At 38.7% G+C, this 17,736-nt stretch overlaps 2 protein-coding genes across 2 annotated transcripts in view; both read left to right on the top strand.

Moving 5' to 3' along the window:
- LOC122408437 (protein lin-11-like) overlaps positions 1-17,736 on the top strand; it is a 715,873-nt gene that overhangs the window by 64,089 nt on the left and 634,048 nt on the right. The gene's annotated exons all lie outside the window — the stretch shown is intronic.
- LOC122408463 (uncharacterized) lies at positions 4,335-5,561 on the top strand. Its single transcript, XM_043415259.1, has one exon. It carries the CDS (start codon positions 4,335-4,337, stop codon positions 5,559-5,561), a length of 1,227 nt encoding a protein of 408 aa, XP_043271194.1.

Raw genomic sequence — 17,736 nt, 5'->3', positions numbered from 1 at the left:
ACTGAACTGCAACCACATCTTGTTCTTGAGCGTGCGATTGAATCGTTCGACGATGGATGCTTTGAGATTACTGTACGTCGAGTAATGATTGATGCGGTGTCGACTCATGAGTCGCTTGAATGGCGCGTTGTAGCCTTGCCTTGATCGGTCTGCAGATTCCGCGGGACTCGGCCCTGACGGAACACCAGTTCCATCGCGGCAGTTACAGCCTCGCCGGTCTTTCGCTTGACGGGCACGGCCCACGCGAACTTGGATAGCGCGTCGATGATGGTGAGTAAGTACCTGATACCTCGGTTCTCTCGAGCATACGGTTGCATCTCCACGAGATCCGCCTGCCACGTCTCGTCGAGTCCCCGAACTTCGAAATTGCGTCGTGGATAATTTCGGCGTGCCGGTTTGTGCAGCTCTTCCACCAATATCTCACGTTCATTTTCCATGCAATTGGATGTCCAACCATCCATGGTGAATGAAATTTTCGAAGGATTATCAGCGAGTATTTCGAGCACGACCTTCTGCATGGCAGAAAATCTTTGCAACGTCTTCATTCGAAAACTGTTGCGTTTGGGAACTTCGACGTTGGGGTGTAGGTACTGGAACAAATCCTGGGTCAATTCGTCGTCAAAGAAGCTGAATGGAATATATTTTCTGGCAGCCCAGTCAACCAGCATTGATTCGAATTTTTCTTGTGAAAATATTTCCCTGGCATATTTTCCTTTCTGAAAATGCATCAGCACTTATATTGACTCGAATCGAGAACATTCAAATTGTCGAAACATCGCGTTTTCAGATAACATTTTTTCCCTATTTCTGCGAGCCAATTCTCATACGTCCTTAGCTCCAATTTCGTTTTTAGAAAAAAGTTCAGTACAATTTTCTTCGCGGAAATCTCGGTTTCAGGAAAAAAGACAGAATTTATAAATGACCGCGTCTCGTGAGAACTATTACATTTCACAGAATGTCTCACGAGTATGAAAAGCTGCGTCCATGTTTTAGTCATTCAATTATTTTTGTAAATAATATTTAGTTAATACAGTACTCTGTTTTTACATTTGGTCCAAACCGCGAGGATCCCATCCAATTAATAAAAATTCAAACTATGAAATTATATTTCCAATATCATTTATATACCACAAAAAGTAATTTATACTTCATTAAACGAGATGATAGCTCAAGTCGTAAACCGGTGATCTCGTAATCGTGAAGTACCACGATCGATCCTCAGTATCGGATAACTTTATTTCTTAACCCATTAACGCCCAAGCGTCCCGAATTTTTGCCAAACTTTCAACGCAATTATTTTTTATGTTATAGGTGTTGAAAAAATTTTGTTTTCAGATATATCGACGTAGAATTTTATGCTCTTTCAGAATATTGGCTCAAAATTCCGATTAGACATAATGAAAAAAAAAATATAGCCGATTCAAACGTGAAAAACGTGAACATTTTTTGTATTTTTTTTTGCAATAGTTTAACAGGAAATTTTTATGTAATTATTGAATGCTCCTTTTTACAATATGACGGGAAGAACGTAAATATGCTACAAAAATAAGCTAATTTTTTTCTCGGAAACCATTGAGTTTAGCACAGATTATCTAGGAACAAGAATATCTTAGAACTGTTCAAAGAATACCCTCAATTAAAAAAAAAACTTCAACTATCGCGATCACCTCTGATCATGATTACAGTATGAATTCTTTGCGGTGACATTGCAAAAAAAATACAAAAAAAGTTTTTTTCAAAAAATGTTCACGTTTTTCACGTTTGCATCGGCCATATTTTTTTTTCATTATGTCTAATCGGAATTTTGAGCCAATATTCTGAAAGAGCATAAAATTCTACGTCGATATATCTGAAAACAAAATTTTTTCAACATCGATAACATAAAAAATAATCGTGTTGAAAGTGTGGTAAAAAATCAGGAGGCTTGGGCGTTAATGAGTAAAAAAAACAATTCTGCTGCTTTTCAAATTGTATGAATTAGTCAATTCAATATTAAAAAAAATATATTTATCATCATTATTATTATTCTCTGGATAAATGAAAGGCGATCTAACAAAGGGACGTTCCCACTTCGATTTCTTCGTAACCGATTTCGCTCAAATTATTGGACATGCAGGGCTTGGCTGAAAATGAATGTACCCGAAGTGGGAACTCCAGACGGTCAAGCATTTAGAAAATGAAAATTTCGAGGCGGCTTTCGCACGGTTTAAGACATGTAAAGATATTTTTAAATAATAGTTAGCCTAACAGAAAAAACTCGAACTAGTAATTCCATGGTCATCGGTTTGACTTCCTGTGTGGAAACTTTTTTTTTCTTTTTCTATCGTTTTCTCAATTTTTATATCGTTCTCCTTTCAATAAATAGTTCCTCAAATAAATCTCAATAAATTAAAATAAACCTCAAAAAAAAAATAAAGAGGTAAATGATTCATGTTATCTATTTATTTATTCGCAAAGGGCATGTAGCATGTCATTTTTTAATCCATTAAGGCTCTAATGAACTGAATTCAAACTTCAACTTTGATTCTTTACCATACTCACAAAAATGAAAATTTTTATAGGCAAGTAGTCATTTGTTATGTTTTCAGGTTCGCTCTTTCGAATGCCGCTGAGAAAGATTTTGGAAAAAGACATCTTATCATACTTTTTTAGAGAAACGTGAAAAAAAAACAGGATTTTTCACCGTTTTTTTTCGATTTCTTCATTTTTTGAGAGGAAAACATTTTTTTCCTCTCAAATATTCATTCGAATATCAGAGTTGGCAGAACATCCTTCCACTTCTTGCGTATATAGAACGATTAATCGTACTCACGACTGTATTTTCCTCTAAACAGCTCCGTTTTTTATCCTCGTTATTGGTTTCACTTTGTCGTTTCATTTTTGATCTTTGAAACCGGAAAAATTCGATCTACAAGATCGACACGACAGCTCGTCTCGAATGTCAAATCTCGAATAAATGCGAAACGCAAGATCGAGACGAGATGTCATCTTGACTGTTCAATCCAAGAACAAGAACGCATCTTGTTCAATGTGTTCTGTCAAAATTCGATGACACATGCTCGTCTTGTCTCGCTTGTCGAATCACTACATTCAGCCAGTTTCGGCCATTCTTCCCGAGGAGTCGGCTCCGACCACTCTTCAGCATCGTAGTAGGCAGTTTTGAAGGAATTCTCCATCTCATTAGGCTTCTTACGTGCATTAACGAGACGTTCGAGCGGCTGGACGATTGGTTTGAAAGTTTCGTCGAGCGCCCTCTCTATCGATTGCTTGTCAGCCTTCAGAAGCGCGTACTTGCGTTTAACGGCATCTCTCATCTTCTCCAGCTGGCTGAGCGTTCGTTTCTCGGCCCTCGCACTTCGGCCGTCCATGATGTACTGCGCGAAGTCACGCGGTGCGCGATATATTTATGGCGAAACGGTCGAAGCCCTTTCTGTACCCTTTCTGAGCCGCCGCATCGACTCAGTCGCACGCGAAGCGACATGGGTGATTCATTGACGCTCAGTCTGACGGGAACGTCGTCGTTGCTGAAGGCGGAGTACCTCCACCGATCGAGCTTTCGCCCGGCAAGAACTACGTTCTCGGCCTGGTGGAGTTTCTCACCTTCAACTCCATACCCAACATCGATATCGGCAAGAACAAGTTCTATGCGGGTGACCAAGTGATCGTGTTGCCGACGGGCAGTTACGAGATCGATGACATCGCAACGTACTTGCAGGGAGTGCTTGCACCGCTAGGCATCTCCCTCAATCTCAAGCCCAACAACAACACGCTGCGCAGCCTGCTTAAGTGTGACCACAACGTGAACTTTCGTCCTGCCGACTCCATCGCGCCCCTGCTGGGCTTCGCCCACGCGTACTGGCCGATACGACTCACAGCTCGGACTTGCCGGTGGCTATTCTCAAGGTCAACGCATTGCGCGTCGAGTGCAACATCACGTCCGGCGCGTACATCAACGAGCACAGGTTCACACGATTCACGAGTTCTTCCCGGCCGTGCCTCCGGGATATAAGATCATCGAAGTCCCCTCGCAAGTCATTTATCTCCCGATCGCCGTCCGAGTCATTGATCATCTGCAACTGCGCATCGTCGATCAGGACGGAGCACTGGTGAATTTTCGCGGTGAAATCATTACCATCCGGCTGCATATCAGAGAAGTCAAGTAGACCATGGGCATCGTCTTCAACAGCAAAAGAGCGACACCACATCGTCCAAGCATCAGTCGCCGAGGAGTGTCGAAAACGCTAACACGTCGCAACATTCAGTTCCTGCGGAGTCTCGGCCTTCGAGCCATCGGTGGTGGAAGAAATTAACTTGCGTGATATTTTGCTGCTGGAATGGAAGAGGCTTTGGACGTTCATTCGCCCGTCGTATTCGACGAGTCCGTCACGCATTACGAGATTCACGCGCATCAACCCTACACTTTGTCGGGCTTCGCCAACAGCGACGAGATTCGCATATCCATCCAACATCAGGACCTCTGCGTCCTACCAGCCCGAAGCTCGTTGTATATCTGCGGTAGACTCAACAAAGCCGATGGAAATGCCGTAACGGCCACACGATTGGTGAACAACGCCATCTTGCATCTGTTCGAGAAAATTCGTTACGAGATCAATGCCATCGAGATCGATCGAAGCAAAAATGTGGGTTTGTCCAGTCTCATTAAGGGATACGCCTCCTTCAGTCCCAGTCAGACGGCCATGCTTGAAAACTCCGGCTGGCTCGACGTTGCGGAGGCTCAGCAGCTGAACAACGCCGGAGGATGCTTCGACGTATGCATCCCACTCGCCATGATCCTAGGTTTCGCCGAGGATTATCGCAAGATCGTCATCAACGCGAAGCACGAGCTCATTCTCACGCGATCGAGGCACGACATGAATGCGATTCTTCAAACGGCCATCGAGAACGGCGACTTCGAGAATTATAAGATCGAAATCACGAGAATCGAGTGGTTGATGCCTTACGTGATGCTGTCGGACAAGCGCCAAATTCAGCTGCTCAGTCGCATTGACAAGGACGTAGTCATGAGTTTTCGCATCTGGGAATTGTTCGAATATCCCGCGCTCCCGAGCACGACCAAACACGTTTGGACGGCGAAGACGTCGAATCAGCTGGAGAAACCACGTTTCGTCATTCTCGCCTTCCAGACGAATCGAAAAGCCGTTCGAATGGCGAACGCTAGCCGCTTCGATCACTGCGGCATTACCAACGTCAAACTATTCCTCAACTCGCAGTGCTACCCTTACGGCAATCTCAATCTCGACGTGCAACGCAACCAGTACGCACAATTGTACGAGATGTACGCCAACTTCCAAAGCGCGTACTACAACGAGAAGGATGCCGAACCCCTGCTGACAAAGGGTGACTTCATCGCGCATGCGCCAATCATCGTGATCGACTGTTCGAAACAGAACGATACCCTCACGCTGGCACCGGTCGACATCCGTATCGAACTCGAGGCCGATTCGAATTTTCCCGCGGGAACCACTGCCTATTGCCTCATCTTGCACGATCGCATCGTAGACTACAACCCCATAAGTGGCGACGTTAGGAAACGTCTGTAGTGGGGAGGGGATGACTGAGGAGTAGGGATAAAATCCTCCTATAAAATGCGGGCGGCCGAGCGGAGTGCTCGTCATTCGTCATGGAGTACCTGGTGGACGTGCAGGGCTTCCAGTACCATAACTTCGTAGTCAAAGAATTGGCCGTCGCTCCACTCAACTCGCCCAACTACCCGCTGGTCTTCCTGTTCCAACCACCGACACCGTGGAACGAGATTCCCGCCAGGTACAAGTATGTAAATCTCTGGCTCGAACGCAATTATCATCGTCTGCGCTGGAGCGCCGGTGACGCACCCTACGACGAGGTCGAGAACGTGCTTCGCTCGGTTCTACGCGACGCGAGCACCGTCTACGTGAAGGGTGAGCAGAAACAACGGTGAATCGAACAATTCGGGTTCAACGCGCGTGACGTGGTGGACTGCCCGTCGCTCAGGACCTCGTGCAAACTCGCTGCAGCATGCCCCCACCACGATTCACCCCATTGCACGCTGCGAAACGTTCTACTGTTGCGGATCTACCTTCACGAGTCGCGACCCTCCCTGGGGAGATCATTGAAGCTGTGTCATCGGGGCGAACCTCTCTCAACCACCGACATCGCTCAGCTGCCCAAGGAATTTATCGTGACCTTCGCCGCGTACAGCGTCGATTCCGTCTGGGAAATATTTCCCGAGTCCCTCAAAATGGATCCTGGAGTTGCCGAGTGTCGACGATGCCGAGAGCATACAATGGAAAAATTGTTCGCGCCACTCAAAAGAGAATGTAAACTTTGTAAATAAAAACTCGATTAAGTAAATAAAAAAATCTTTTTGTAATTGTGTGTCCATGACTTTACTCAATAACTATCCCGATAGTCAACTATCCCGATATTTTAACTATTCCGATAGTTAATTTCAACTATTCCGACAGTTAACTTCAACTATATTCCGATAGTTAACTATTCCAACACTTAACTATTCCGCTCGGGGTTGCCGACTTGTTTGGACTTGTATCCGCACACGAGATCTCCACTACCCGAATCGCCATCTATCGGCGCGAACTATACGGCGCGCGGACTTTGAATCAGTTCGATGTTTGAGCTATCGCCATCTATCGGCATTTACTCGAACTATACGGCGCGCGGACTTTGCATCAGTTCGATGTTTGAGCTCAGTTCGATGTTTGGGTTTGTTTGGGTTTGAGCTCAGTTCGATTATATGTTTGGGTTTGTTTGGGTTTGAGCTCAGTTCGATCACATGTTTGGGTTTGTTTGGGTTTGAGCTCAGTTCGATTACATGTTTGGGTTTGTTTGGGTTTGAGCTCAGTTCGATTACATGTTTGGGTCTGAGCTCAGTTCGATTACATGTTTGGGTTTGTTTGGGTTTGGGTAGTCATCCTTTGTACCGACCATTTGGGTTTGTTTGGGTTTGGGAGGCCATCTTTATTACCGACCGTTTGTGTTTGTTTGGGTCAGAGCAGGGAATCTAGTTTACCGACGGTCGGTAAGGTAGATTCTACATGGCGCGGAGTAAGCATAGCTCTACTACTTTTCTAGTTTGCGAATCCATTGTGACATTTCAGTTTTTTTGTTGAGAAATATGAATTTTTGAATGTTCGCTGCGCGCAGCACCAGGTCCTTGGGGATCAAAATCAGGAAAATTTACGAATGAATCTAGCACCGAATACCTTAAATACATAATATCAGCTTCCCTTTAAAAGGAAATAACGTTTGGAGTACAAAAAAAAAATATGTACCCACTTTTCTTTTGCGATTAACTAATGCACCTTTTTACACAACGCCAACTCAACATGAAACGCCAACTTCATATTGATATTTCTATGGGTTAAGGTTGTTCTAGCAAGACTACACAAGTTAAAAGAAAATTAAAGCAAAAGTTCTCAGAAAATTCAGTTATATGGCTAAGTAAAAATAACGTCACCAATTTACATTAATATTTCAGATCATATAAAAATGTTAAACTTAAAAACAATAAAAATAAGTAAATTTAATAAAAATTTGTTTTACGTAGTCCAAATTAAAAATTGAAACATGGCAACGCTGCTCTACTTGTATATACGTGTGATTCCTTTCTCTGGGTGTGTGTGTGTGTCGAAAGTGCGGTTACGTATCGGTCATTGCTCTTTATATACATAACCTCAAATACTCCATAGCAGCGTGAGTGAACTTTGATTGCGGAAAACTTTGGGTAAAAAATGTCGGAGAAAAGATTAAAAGGGAAATTTATCCGAACAAAAAAGTTGCTCAGAAGGGAAAAAGTGAGAGCTGTAATGAGTGAGCGTTGGAAAGAAAGACGTAACAAATGGTTTTTTGTAAATATTTGGTGTCGAGCCGCTACCGTGACGCTTGATACTTATTCCTGGTTATTTTTTTTTCATCACTGTAAGCTAGAAAAAGTATGACAAATTACAACCCATTGACAGAGCCTGTGACATCAATGTTTCCGTATTTCCGTAAATTTCCGTAAAAGTTCTGAAACTGTGTTTGTAAGGATGGATGTAAAGTTTTTTTACATCCTGTAACATACTGTCTTGAATTGTTACCTCGCCCATTCGTAACGGTTTTATATTCTATATGCTCTTGCATGTGAATACTTTGCAGTCCTGTCACCAAATGTCTACATATTACTGTGATATCAGAGGGCAATTTGTAGTGATGTATTTAAGCACGTATCAATGAAACTCCATCTCAATTAGATTGTAGACTTTTTATAGAAATTCCATAAAATAATTGCTATATTTTTAATTAGGCAAAGGTTTCGAAACTTACTTCAATTGTCTTTACCCATGAGGATCATTTTTAATCCTTGATGCGCAAAACGACGATTTTGGACACGCAATTTCAAGGGCATAGTGTTAACTAAGGAGCAAAAGAAAAATTCTTCGAAATCTTGTATCAGGGGTTTTCCAGGGTGCTTTTTCAGAATATGTCGTTTATTTGTAAAATTAAATCAAAATCTTTATTAACTCCCGATTGCCTGTAGGGCCAAAAAGACGCAAGTTATGCTTTTTACTGCGATCAGTGGGTGAAGGGATATTCCTTTGTTTTCTCGAAAACGGTGATAGTTGTCTTGACCAATTTTTGACATAACTTTCTATATATGCCGGGGAGTGTTCTTATTTGTAGTATGTTAAGATTTTTCGAGAATTTTTTTTATTTAACTTTCAAAACTTTAGCGTCATACATCGTTTGAACATATCGCAATATGACCATATTTCGATCATCGACTATTTCACACCATTGTATGTTGCTAGTTTCACTCCGAGCTTTTTCAAAGTAGGGTCGTCCGACCTCGACAGTGGTATCCATTAGGGTGGCCGCAATTCAGGTCATTTTTTTTTAAAAATTCCTTCGCGGAAACATCATCAACGTGAAAAAAAATGTACACTAAATTTGAATGCGCTAGGAGAATTTAAACAGGTGCCACCGAAGAGTTGAAGTTTTAAATGCAAAACACGTGTATTTATCAAACTTGTTACTTAATTATTATCTGCCTCCTATAATAATGACGATAGAAATCTGAAATTTGGTACACTTATTGTTCATATTAAAGGGTACGAGACAGAATTTTTTCAGATTTTTCCGAAGATTATTTCCATGATTTTTACCGTTACAAAGATAACCATATTTTGAATTTTTCCAGTACTTTGATCACGGTCAATCGAAGCACTTTTGAACGTTACTTTGATGCATTTAGACAAAATTTGAGCCGTAATCAACAGTGTACACTTACCAATAACTCATCAAAATCTGAAATTGTGTGAGAATTCATCGATGAAGCTCTTCAAACAAAGTCCCTCTGCCAACGTTTGGATACGTTTTTTAAAAATTTTTGACCACTTTCTTCATGATTAAATTTCGTTTCTCATCATTAGTAAGTCTTTTATTCCCACTTTTGAAGAACCTGTTAAGTTACAAGGAAAACAATTTTTTTTTCAAATCAATGAGTAGAATTATTTTTTTACTTTTTTAAAAATATTAAAGTAAGCGTAACGTGATATAAATGTAGTGGATATGAAGTATCATTTTATGGATCATGTTGTGTTATTATTATGATTTTTTTCTATAAATTGTGCATAGTGATGGTACTTACTAGTGTTGAGCCTTGTTCATCAGGAATGGATAAAATTTGTTCGCTTTCTTCGTTTGTTTGTAATTATAGTTATGACTTTAATTCTGTTATTCGAGAATAAGAGCACGAGGGCATGTAGTATACAAGAAGGAAGTACATTTTGGTTTTTTTTGGGTAGCTTTCTACGAATTTGAAGATATTCTTCTTTTTAATCTGACGTTATGTCTTTGCTTGATAAGTACATTGATTTTTTTATAACCCCAGAATCAATGGTTTTCTTTGAACGGTTTCATATTGACATCAGCTTCCTCAATCGCGATGTCTCCCAATGGTGTTTGAGTACGAGCTATCAATTTGGTGTCCAAATCGTGAAAAATATTGCTGTTGTCGACGACGTTGCCGAAAGAGGAATCGATCTCATTCCAGAGTACAACAGCAGACTCACTAACGATAAGGAACAAAAACAATTCCTTTTGTAAGTCGTCGGAGATTACCATAAAATGTATCCAGTATCCAGATACGAACTAGTAGACTTTGCTTCGACCGCTTCGCCGACGAAATCTCCCGTAAATTCCAATTTGTATGAGTTATTGTTAAGGCCTTAGGCCACTCTAGAGGCCGAAAAAAATAGGCTTTTTGGGAATTTTTTTTCAGAAATACTAAAAATTAAATCGAGATAACAGAAACGTGATTTTATTATTCATATCAGTGACTGCTTACAATAATTTTTTTGAAACGATTTAGTGCGAAATGACGGCTGTGCAGCGTTTTTGCGATGACGTCTCTTTTTTTTCGGGGTCCACGGCCGGACTAACATCTCCTGTAATTTTTTAAATCATAATGAGCCAATGAATTTTTTTTATTATATATAATAACTGCTATAGAAGTACGTAGGATTTTTGCGATATATTGATTTTTGGCCAAATGGCGCCCTTCTAAAGTGGAAAGTGATGAACTTGCCTAAAAAATTGTCAGATAATTGTTAATAACGAATGAACTACGCAATATAAAAAAAAAATCCTACGTACTTCCATAGACAATGTATTTTTCAAGATATTTTCAAAATTTCAAGTTAATTGGTTGAAAATTGCCTGAATTATGAGTCCGGCCAACTTGAAAAATGCAGTATTGAGATAAAAGCGTTTGAAGTTTTGAGTAGTAGAAAATCATGAATAATTTTACAATACCTTTAATCTGCGATGCCTGCACCATACAATTGGCCTACCAGATTATCTTCCTGCTCTTGCATTTCTTTTCTGCTTGATCTTGAAGCGATTCTTGCCTCTTTTACCCGGTCGGACAACGATCTTTCTGCAAGCTTCATGCGCTGTTTGTCGATCTCCAGGCACATTTCGTAGCTGTTCTGGCCGATTTCCAACTTCATTGCCTCCATTACGTGCAAAATTGAAGCAAACCCGTCATTAAACACACAAACAGCAATATCCGTGGCTACATCCAAGATTGTTTTACCACTCGAAATGGATTTCGGGGCCAATGCCCACACAGTGGAATTGAAGCTTTCATTATTGTTTTGTGTGTAACCACCGAAGCACCGAGTTAGAAGATCTTCACTGGTCAGTTCTTCATAGATTGGTTTGATAGCTTCATAGACTTGAATTGGAAGAGCTGACTTATGTTTGTAGTCAGCCAAAGTATTTGTAGCTTTAGCGCGTTGCCATGAGCACCATGAATCCTCTCCAATAGGACATTTGTCGTGCTGCGGTTTATCATCAGTAGATAATTTGTGATTCAGTGTAGCCCATATACTGCTTCTCATGTTCTTAACTGAATCACTGTTTCTACGAATCGCTAATCCATAATAAATAGATAGCTCGTCTATAAGTTTCCCAGTCAATTTGCCCCTTCCACCGAGACCTTTTGTCTTCTTTTTCAAATTACGTAGTCGGGTGCCCATTCGCTTTTGCACGTGATCTATGCACTCTTTCTTGAGTACTGTGAAATCCTCATACGGCTTAGCATCTGTAATGCCTTTGAAAGTCTAGAATCACCGTCACCAATATAGTGAGTATATTTGAGCTGGTGCAAAGTTTCAGAGCGGCGAAACATCTCAACAACTGCATCGACTTCCATTTTTTCTGCCGATCCATCGTGATTCACAGCGCATTCTTCTGCATGATTTTCTGCCCACTCCGCATATTCTTCGGTATTTTTTTTTTAGCCCAATATTCACACGCCTTACAGTATTTTGATTTTACGACACAATCAACGATTTTTCCACAGTTATAGCCAATAAGAGTCGTTATCCTATCTAAATACGTAAATCCACGTTTTCTCCACGAGCCATCGCCTGATACTACAATTCCATTTTCTCCATTTTCAATAGATACGGTTTTCTCTTCTTTCGCAGCTCTCATCATACTGTTCTTGCAAACTAGATTGGTTGCAGTGCTCATTTTTTTGACAACCTTATCGTAGAATGAGTGAAAGGTAGACCGAGGTAATTCCATGAATGCACAGAATTTTCTTATTCCGTGCCAACCAACTCCAAACAATCGCATGGCAATTATTATTCTACGGTTGATTTCATAGCCTTTCTCAACAAGTGGACAACTCGGTATCTCAGTCTTTTCACAATTCTGACAGGACACTACTAGTTTGAATCCCAAACCACGCTTACTGCTTTCAGTAAATTTCACTTCCGATTGGCATATCTTACAAACGACAGCGTTCGAAATAGCCGAAAATACTGCGATAAAGTTAATGATACGATACCCAAACGCTGGATTCACTTCAATATCATACAAATCTTCCGATGGCTTCAGTTTTTTTGCCGATGGACTGGCATTCAAGTCGTCTGGTGCTTCTAACTCATGGCGATTCAATGGTCTTCTTCGAGATATTTTTGGTCTCTTTCTGGTGCAAAACGTCGTTTTTATTCCTTTCTTCTCACTGTACACCACTTTATCACTCATTGTAAAAACAATTCAATAATTATACAGGGAAAAAGAAATGAAAGTTCACAGAAGTATCGAGGAAAACAAGTGTTTGTTGACTAGCGTCCTTCTCAAATGCTTGGCTGTGCCCAAGAGACGTTCGACAAGTCTAAACTCGTCTAAACTAGTCAGGAAATAAATATTTTCAATAACATCTGCCGTATACCTGCTCTAGTCCCCTAACGTACCTTCTCCCTAGCGCTCACAAAAGGAACTCGCTGCGGACCAGACAGCCTTGTACTAAAATTCGAAAACCGAGTACCTAAAGGTTTTTCCCGGCCATAATCTTTTGGGACATCATTTTTGAGGTCCTAGGGGACCACTTGGAATTAAAAAAAAAAACGATTTTTCGAAAATTCTAGGGTGGCCTAAAGCCTTAAGTGTACACTGTTGATTACGGCTTAGACTTTGTCTAAATGCATCAAAGTAACGTTCAAAAGTGCTTCGATTGACCGTGATCAAAGTACTGGAAAAATTCAAAATATGGTTATCTTTGTAACGGTAAAAATCATGGAAATAATCTTCGGAAAAATCTGAAAAAATTCTGTTTCGTACCCTTTAATATAAACAACAAGTGTACAGAATTTCAGATTTCTATCATCATTATTATGGGAGGCAGATAATATTTAAGTAACAAGTTTGATAAATACACGTGTTTTGCATTTAAAACTTCAACTTTTCGGTGGAACCTGTTTAAATTCTCCTAGCACATTCAAATTTGGTGCACATTTTTTTTTTATGTTGATGATATTTCCGCGAAGGAATTTGCAAAAAAAAAGTGACCCGAATTGCGGCCACTCTAATATCCATGGATATATCATTCGTGATCGTACATCGATAGAAAATATCTATATATAATATAAAGTTTACACACTTGGCCACTTGGCCGCTGTCGAGTTGAGACGTAGTTGAGACCTTATCGTTTTCCAATATAAAAAAACGTCAAACAACCAAGAGAGGATTTTTATGAAACAAAAAAAATGGAGCTGCATCGGAAATAAAAAAAAAAAAATATTCCAAACAAAATAAATACATTTTTTAATTCATTTTTCATTTTATCATTTTTTTATCAGTAAAAAAAATAAATCTTGGAAAAAAACTAACAATGTAGAGAAGATATGTATTTCCAGAAAAAAACTTAATCTTCAAATTCCTTTGCTTAAGAAAATACAAGTAAACTTTACAAGATGTTTTGAAAAAACATTAAAAAAACTCCCGACTGAAAAATCATATAGCATATCGAAAATGAAATGAAGTCGAGAAAAGAAATGAATGTTAGAAAAAACAACATTGTAAAAAAGATATGCATTTCCAGAAAATCATTTATCTACAAACTCTTTTTCTTAAGAAAAAAGCGGATGGGGGCCAAAAGTTATACTATATATGCGTATATTGATACCACCCATAAAAAAAACTTTAAACAAAATTTTTTTTAATTGTAAAAAAAATTATTTCATAAAAAAAATACAGAACAATTCGAAAAAAATTTTACAAATCTTGAAAAAACGTTATATTAAAAAAAAACTAATCTGCATCTATTTTTTAAAGTGTCAAAAGAATCAAATAACAAGTAAAAAATAATAAACCGAAAAATCGCCCTTGAAATCATTTTGGAAACCGATGCCTCATTCTTCTTATTAGATTCGAACAGCTAAATCAACTGAAAAAAATTCCATCTAATTTACGTGCGGCATTAAAATTTATTATATTATTTCAAGGCCAAGTATTTTCTAATGAATTGAAAAAAGTTACCATTTGAATTACGTGCAGCACTAAAATTTATGATATCAATCGGTGGACAAGTATTTTATTAGTAACTCCAAATTTTGACATTATTGAATTGTTCTAATTGTAAGAAGCTTTCAAATCCAAAAGAATCACATGCAAGCTAGTCATTTCTTACTCTATGGTGACAGAGACTTATAAGAAAATCGATTCTTCTCAGACTTTCAGGATCCTCTGGTATTATTCACAAAATTCGACGTCGATTGGATCGATACAAATTATGTTTAAATGTGTGTTAAAAGTACTTGTCCGGCCCATAGAGAAAAGTTGGCAAAAGTCCTGATGTTACATTGAAATGACATAGCGAACATTGTATTCAGAAATTCTGTATGTTCCCATGGATGTTAGCAGGCATTATATTTGATCGCATCCAAAACGGAGCAACTGTAGGCTTAGCGTAATGAATCTTTTCACTAATAATTCCACATTTGTAGTTTGCAAAGTGGGAATACTCAACATACATGTCATTTCATGAGTATTGTTATCAAAATTTGTGTTTGCCTACTGCATTCCAAAGATTCGACTTTTCATATGATCAGCAAACAAAGCATCCAAAGACTTTTTGGAATAAGTTTCAAAATTTGTTACTCGACAGACCAGGTGGAAAAAGAATAACTACACTTATATCAAGACCAGAAACTGTTTTGAGAATCTGATGTACAAAATGTGAGATTGATGATCATAGCTGGAAACCTCTTGAATCACGTTACCACAATCAGCATGAAGAAATAGTAGAAAATCATAGGACACATATTAAACTATGGGAAACATGAGAAATAAATTAGAAAACATTTATTCAATTAAAATTTACAACATCATTCTAACAGTTCTGTTTGTTTTCGTTGTTATAATCTGACGCCTTCATATATATAACCTAGCCTACTGACAATATATTTACACTGGACAATATTTCTCGCACTCTGATTTAATTGAAAGATTATTTTAGTTAACGCTTATTTCCAGTCGAACAAAATAATGCAATCTTGAAAAGTTTTCGTTGACATATATGCATCGCGCATTTTTTATATCCTTTTTCGCACACATATCACAGACTACATTTACGCGGCCGCTTTGATACTGGTTTAGTATATCACAAAATTTAACGAAATAAATAGTAATATGCACTTCGTTAGATGACGAAAATTATTTTTAGTTATCCCGCACGCACTTCGTAACATCATAACCCCAAACGTCAACATGACGTGAAACTTCGGCTGGTGACTTTCGAGCTCTCGGCATGTGACGTCAGTCCGCGACACCGCCGCGAAGTTAGACCGAGGGACATGAGGCCTTTGATGGTATTATATACAGACATGTCAAATTTCTAAATGTGTTAGTAACTTTTGCATAATCTTGAGCCTGTGCAAAGTTTTTTCTCAGCAATTACGCTACTGATCGTGTTGGTTTCGGGCTCATTCGAAAGAGATTTTGAAATTTAGTCTCCAAACTAATTTTCGCTTAACAAAACATCTCTTGAGCTCCGCAATGCCAGAAAATGACATGCCAGTTTTACCCCCACCACCGCGAATCGTTTTATTCAGAGAAAAGATAGTCTCGGCGAGAGCCTCAGGCCAGCAGACAACAGGGCTGTCAATGTACTTGACAATCTCTCGGATGCTAGGCTTCCTTAGCAGCGATATATAAGAGGGGGGCGGTCAACTGACGCTTTGAATGTGTGAAACACATGGATACGTCGCTGCGCGCTCTACAGCCCATGAGTGGAACTACAGTTTCCATGCCAAAAGCTAACATAGGCCCTGTTGTTCCATGTAAATCTATGTTCTCTGGTACTTGTCCAGAGACTCTACCGAGTCTCTTGATACAGAATGCCTTGTTCTCTATTTTGTTGTTTCAACTTTTGGCCCCCACCCGAAAAAAGCAATTCACTTGAAAAATACTGAAATAAAATAGATGAAATATAATTAAGATAAATAAGAAACCATTTAATTATTAAGTACTACTCCCTCGAGATTCGATTCCTATGGTTAATATTGTTTGATGTTAGGTAAGTCATTTATATACAAAAAGGGTGGGGATCAAATGTTGGAATGACTAAAATTTCGAACAGCTAAAATCTCGAGTTTATAAACTTCGAATGATAATATGGAGACAGATTCAACTTGAGCTTTGAATGCCGAAAATAAATAAAGCAGAAACTGCAAGATTCGAAGCACGTTTACATCGAAAATAGAATGTAACAATCGCCCATAGGACGATGACTAAAATATCAATTTTTCGAAAATTCGTCTATTACTCTTTCGATTCATAAATTACTACAGTCAGCGATACTGTGAAAATTCACAATTTTGAAAATATAATAACGAAATACCAAATATTACTGAGGTTGAAATAGTGAAACACCAAAAAGTCGAACAGTCAAAATAGCGAAACGTTAGAAAGTCGATCGATCAAAATAAAGAAATGCAGTAGAGCTCCAAATACACGCGTCTCGCTCACTCACTTATTCAGACCGGTGATCTCCAATTTTAAACATCGCCATTTTGACTTTCGCCTTTTCGAGCCATCGTTATTCCACTTATCTAAATTTTATAGGCTCAAAAAATTCTCTTTTGATTTTTTGCTACTCTATATTCTGGTCTGTCAGTAAAACAATTACTCTCCATTTTGAATTCGAAAATATGAACTTTTGACATTCGGATGGTCTGTTAAAATTGCATTCGAAATGAAAACTATTAAAATATATATTTTCGGGTAAATACGAATTCAAAAAAGGAATTTTTGATTAAACACACAATCTGCTGAATAGTCGATCGGGAATAAGAATTTCGAATTACTTATTTTTCTCCAAACTGATATCACAACTTTAAAAATTTCGAAATATCCACCGTTCTACAATTCAGTTATTCGACATATTGAACCCCACCCTACAAAAAAAAAATATTTTATTACAATTGTCGAAGTTGAATGATTGTACAAAGAGTGAAGATGATGATAAAAAAATGTGATCTCACAAAAAACTAAAATATGTTATAAACTTAATGGAATTTAATATTTGTCGGGAGAAGTTTCAAATCAAAACATTGAGTAAGAACTAGAGACATCTCCCGACAAATATTGAATTCCATTATGTTTATAACATATTTTAGTGTATTGTGAGATTACTTTTTTTTTTATTATTACCTTCATTCTTAGTACAATTATTCAATTTCGACAATTGTAATAAAATATTTTTTTTTGTAATGTGACCGAAATTTTCCCGACAGTGTCATAAAATCAAATTCTTCCGCTCATACTGTTTTATATTTTCGAGAAAATGTCTTATTCTCGAATATGAAAATGTGAATAATGAACTTTTAGGAAATTTAATTTCCTACAAAAAAGGTCTTATAAATGTAAGCGATACAATTGATA

Source organism: Venturia canescens, chromosome 3, assembly GCF_019457755.1.
Source record: "Venturia canescens isolate UGA chromosome 3, ASM1945775v1, whole genome shotgun sequence".
NCBI classification, from domain to species: domain Eukaryota; kingdom Metazoa; phylum Arthropoda; class Insecta; order Hymenoptera; family Ichneumonidae; genus Venturia; species Venturia canescens.
Note: the sequence above shows the minus strand (reverse complement) of the source record. Positions and strands in the feature narration are given on the sequence as shown.